Source organism: Arachis ipaensis, chromosome B03 (assembly GCF_000816755.2).
Source record: "Arachis ipaensis cultivar K30076 chromosome B03, Araip1.1, whole genome shotgun sequence".
Taxonomy (NCBI): domain Eukaryota; kingdom Viridiplantae; phylum Streptophyta; class Magnoliopsida; order Fabales; family Fabaceae; genus Arachis; species Arachis ipaensis.
The window spans coordinates 43152381-43157953 of NC_029787.2; the positions used below are offsets into that span (position 1 = coordinate 43152381).

The window sequence follows — 5573 nt, forward strand, 5'->3', positions numbered from 1 at the left end:
AAAAAAAATAATGAGTATTTTGTATGCCTTAATTTTAATATATAGATTTTTAACCTTATTTTATAAATAAAGGAGAATTAATTTACTTATCTCTAATTTTTATTAAATTGGTATTTAAATTGAAAATAATTTACAAATTGGTAATTAAAAGATATTTTAAAGATGGATACTTTACATTTAATTTGGTTTTTAATTATTATTTTATCTTTTTATTTATTTTATGAAATTATATTATTACCCCTATCTTTATTAAAATTTCCTAATCTACCCCAAACCCTAGCTAACCGACACTCTCCTCACCCCACCCTCACCCGTAGCTCACCCTCACACACACACACACACACAGATACCCACAAAAGGAAGAAAGAAAAAAAAAGAAAAAAAAAACAAAAAGGGAAGAGGGAAGGGGACCGAAGAAGGAAGCAGAGGGGGGAGAAGGGAAGGCGGCGCGGTGGGTGTCACTGCCATCGTCGCCGCTGCTGTGAGAGAAAGAGATCCGAGAGAGGGAAAGAAAGAGAAGTCGCGCCGCCATCGGACCTTGGAGGAAGACCATGCCTCGCCACCACCCCGCGCTGCTCCGGACCGCCGCCTCGCTAAGCCATCCTGTTCTCTTGCCGTTGTCGTCGGAGGAGGATAGAGACGCGCGCAGGGGAGGAGCTGTCACTAACCTCGCGTCCGTTGCCGCCAACCACGAGCCAGAGCGGGAGGGAGATATTGCCGCCAGCTTCGTCGGATCTCTGCCGCCGAACCCGTTCTTGCCGCCGCCGTTAGAATCACAAACAGGGGAGGGTGAAGATGCGCGAAAGGGGGCGCGGAGTTTCCATCGCCGTCGTGTTGCTGGGCTTGCCGTCGTCGCATCTGGGTGGCTGTTGTGCCGCCGTTCATCACTGCCCAGTCACCGTCGAAGCTTTGCCTCGCCGTTCTGACCGCCAGAAACCGCCGGTGGAGCCACTGTCTTCTTGGTAAGCTTTATCGTCTCTGAAACCTTTGAAATCAGTTTTCCGTCATAGCCTATTAGAGTAACTGAGATGATGGTAATGTAGGGCTGAGTTGTGGTTCTTGCATGCTGAGTTCAGTAGCCGTGCATGCGACATCAAGCTGTCGCGTCGTCAACGGAGTCGCCGCCGTTCCGTTTTCCCGAATACTCATAGGTTCAGTAAGCCTTTCTCTGTTCCGATTTCTTTTAGTCACTATTCTGTGATATGTTTCTAAGATCCTTGCAACGTTAATGCTTTAGGTTTGAGTTCGGTTCTTACCTGCCGAGATTAAAGTTGCTGTGGTTGAGGTTGTGTTGTTGCGAGCTCTGAGAAAAAGAGTTTATGTCGTGTGGTTAAGTCGTAATCGAGGTAGGGGCGTTTTTACTAAAACTCATTTTTATTCTTAGGAGTTGTTATAAATTGATATTTAGGCAAGTAAATATTTTCGGTGATTATGGAGTCTTATGAGTTGAACTGAACTGCCTTGAATGAATGTGATTGCTTACTTGTCTGTGGCTAGTTCTGAACATTGAGTTGATATTGAAAAAGAGAATGAAAGATTAAATTGAAAATCTGATTCGAATGTTTATCAAGTATAATTTGAGGATTGGAAAATAATTTGATGTTAGAATTAGTTTGACTTCGGAAAATGATTTGAGATTTGTGAATGACTTGGATTTGAAAATGTTGGAAAGAGTTTGAGGAAATGTTAGTTGACTTTGTTGGAAATGAATTGGAATCTGGAAAGAGTTATAATGTTGGAAATGAGCTTGATTTATAGAAAAAAAAATGAATTTAAATTGAAAATGGTTTGAGATATTGAAATTGTTATGATTTTGAAATCGAATTAAAAGGAGTTTGAGAAATGGTTTTGTTGGGACCCAGAAAGGGTGGCAGAGTCCGAGTTTTAGAGGAGATGCTGCCGAAATTTTATAAAATTGGAAGTTTCATTTGAAGTAATTATTTAAAAAGATTTGTTTTTAAACATTATATGTTTTAAGATTGGTTTATAATGAACGGAATGGAAAGAAGGATGATGAGGATTTTCCTTGAAATATGGTTTTTGAATGAATTTGGAAATGAGATTTGGATTGATGAATGATTATGATGTTGAGAATGTTGAGATATGATCTTTGAATTATTCATATGGCTTATGAATTTGAAATATCTGAGATACGAGGTTTCCTGGATTAAATGCCGTGGCTTGCCACCACGTGTACCAGGTTGAAAACTCGATACTCTGTTGACCCTACGATGTAAGTGTGTGACCGGGCACTATATAAATTCCCGGGAATGTTACCCCCATTGAGTAATATTGATTATTTGAGAAAAAGCTATGCATAGACTCTTGGAGATGCATGTCGGGGGACAGTCTAAGTACAATTCAGACTTGTCGGGTTGGCTGGATAACCGACAGATGAGCCTCATCAGCCATAGGACAGGCATGCATCATATGCATTTGTATGCTTTACTTGAGTTTGAACTTGTATTGGTTTGCCTAATTGCTAAACTGTTCGTAACTGCTACTTGGACTATTTGCTGTAACTGCTGCCTACTTGTGCTTTCCTTGTCTGCCTTGCCTGTGTTTGTCCTGGTGTGCTACATTTGAGATTGAACTTTGGTGCTATATTAATGATTGTGTTATTTGATTGCGTGGTTGGTTTCTGATTGAAATTTTCTTATAAGAAAGGAAAGGTTTCGGATTTCTGAAAGATTAAACATTGTTTTTTTGAAAAGGTTTCGAACGATTACCTATTGGTTTTTAAAAGATTCATAAGGCAATGATAATCAGTCACTGAGCTTGAAAATAGTTTTCTTATAAAATATCTTCTTATGACAACTTTGAAACTCCGTGGTGAGACCGTGTGGTTAGGTTCTCACCCCCTACAGCTTTACTTTTCAGGAACCGAATGAAGAAGCACTAAGAAGAGTTATACTGCATTTGGTTTATATGTTGTTGTATTAATTAGATTATTTTCTTCCCTCGTCTTTGTTATTACGATTTTATAAGAGGGATAGGAGTTGTATATTTTTGTTTAATAAACTTCACCTAATCTATTTTTAATTTGAATTTGGTCGAGCATAACACGTTAATTATGCATTCGCTGTTTTTTTTTCTAAAAGGCTGGACTCATATCTTTTCTTTTAAGAACGGATCAACTCCTTTTTGAGCCTTTTACTCCTATGGATGATATACTTAGTTTTGTTTTAATTATTCTTTTACTGTTCTGAACATCACCGTTAGTCTTAGTTTTTCCTTCTTTTGTAGATCTCATACTTATCCAAGTCAATTTGAATTTGATTCAATCTAGTGCACTGTTTGTCCTTTTAATTATCTTTCTCTAGTCAAAGATTCTTTCTTGAGACTATTAATTGAGTTGCCTTTTCTTATGAGATTTGTATTCTTTTGAATCAATTGAAAGCCTGTTTAATGTCTCATGCCTAGTGAAACTTGTTTGAACTCCCTCGATTTAGGATCCTTTATGTATGGCCTGATTTCTTTTTTAAATACATCTTAATATTCTTGAATGTTCCTATGAAATGGTAATTTCAACCATATTCTTGGAGTTTTAATGTAAATTTTTAAAACAAGTTTTGGACTCCTTTCTTAAGAAACCTTAAATCAATTTTTCTCGCACATACGCCACCCTATAACTGTCCTTGTAGGAATCAGTTCATTCTTTTCATTATGAACCATTGTCATGCCTCCCTTCTTGGGAACAACTTGGACAGGGCTCACCCATGGACTATGAGAAATGGGATAAATAATCCTGGCCTTCCAGAGCTTAGTGACTTCCTTCTACACTACTTCCTTTATGCTGGATTTAATCGCCTTTGTGGTTGCACCACTGGTTTGGCGTCATCCTCCAGCAGGATTTTGTGCATGCATTGGATCGGGCTAATGCCCTTAAGGTCACTTATAGTCCACCCAAGGGCATTCTTATGTGTCTTGAGTACCTGAATTAGTGCTTCTTCTTTCTGTGGCTCTATGGTAGAGCTTATAATTACAGGATAAGTGTCTCCATCTTCCAGAAATGCATATTTCAAAGAAGATGGTAATGGCTTGAGCTCAAGCTTTGGAGGTTTCTCCTTTTCCTTAGGAGTTTCCAAAAGTTCCCTTAAATCAGGCTGGGCACCAGTGAATCAATGAGGTCAATGCTAATGCATTCCTCTGGGGTGTCTGGGTGCTGCATAGCTTTGACAGCATTCTGCATGAACTTTTCTTCATTGACTCTCAGGGTTACTTCCCCTTTTTCAACATCAATAAGTGTCCATCTTGTAACTAGAAAGGGTCTCCCTAGGATAAGGGATGCATTCTTGTGCCCTTCCATATCCAACACCACAAAGTCAGTGGGAAAAGTAAAGGGTCCAACCCTGACAATCATGTCTATTCAACTACGCCTGATGGTATCTTAATAGAACCATTAGCAAGTTAAAGGCATATGCGGGTTAGTTTGACTTCATTAGTCAAGCAAAGCTTCTCTATTAATGAAGCAGGTATTAGGTTGATGCTTGCTCCAAGGTCACATACAGTTGTCCTTGTACAAGCATTCCCTAGAGTGCATGGTATCATAAAACTTCTAAGATCCTTAAGTTTCTCTGGTAAGCTATTTTGAATTATTGCAGTGCACTCTTCACTGAGGAGGACTGTTTCTGTCTCTCTCCAATCCTTCTTATGACTTAAGATGTCCTTCATGAACTTAGCATAAGAAGATATCTGTTTAAGAGCCTTTGTAAAAGGGATCTTGATCTCTAATGTTCTGAGATAATCCGCAAAACGGGCAAACTGTTTATCTTTTTCCTCTTGATGGAGTTTCTGAGAAAATGGTATCTTGGCCTTATACTCATCAATCTTGGTTGATGAAGGCTGAGTGCCTTGTGTATTGGAAGCAGTGGGGTTGCTAGCTTGCTTAGGAGGGTTGTTATCAGTATGTGACTGGCCTCCCTTGCTAGGGCGTTCAACGCCCTTAGTGATGCCCCCCTTCCTCGCATTCAACGCCAGGGACACTGCCTCCTGTTGCGCATTCAACGCCAATGCCATTCCTCTTTGGGTCTTCAACTCCCTCAGAGACGTTTTGGACAGTAGTCTGGTATTTCTCTGTTAGCTTTTCTTCCTTTGATATCTTGTTGCACTGAGGTTGAGTGTTTAAGGATTTCCCACTCCTCAGTTGCATAGCCTGGCATTCCTCTATTATCTGCCTGGATAACTGTTGCCTTGTTTGATTTAGCTGGGCTTCTATATTCCTGTTAGAAGCCTGAATTTCTCACATAGCCTCTTGTAATTCCAGTATTTGCTGGGCAAGGGCATGTAGTTGCTGAGTTAATGGGCTATCCTGTTTTGAAGGGTTACGTTTAGTAGATATTGCCTTAACCTCTCCTTTTATAAGAGTCTCAGCAGATGAGTACAGATGCTGATTAGTAGCAACTGTTTCAATAAGCTCCTGAGCCTCTTCAATGGTCTTTCTCATATGCATGGAACCACCAGCAGAGTGGTCCAGAGATATTTTAGCCATGTCTGAAAGTCCATAGTAGAAGATGTCTAATTGTACCCATTCTGAAAATATTTCAGTGGGACATTTTCTTAGCATCTTTCTA

General features: G+C 39.6%; 1 protein-coding gene across 1 annotated transcript; it reads left to right on the forward strand.

The window, feature by feature from the left end:
- Positions 338-1507, forward strand: LOC110270147. The gene is made up of 2 exons (XM_021118831.1): positions 338-962; positions 1044-1507. Exons 1-2 carry the CDS (start codon positions 796-798, stop codon positions 1210-1212), a joined length of 336 nt encoding a protein of 111 aa, XP_020974490.1. The 5' UTR covers positions 338-795; the 3' UTR covers positions 1213-1507.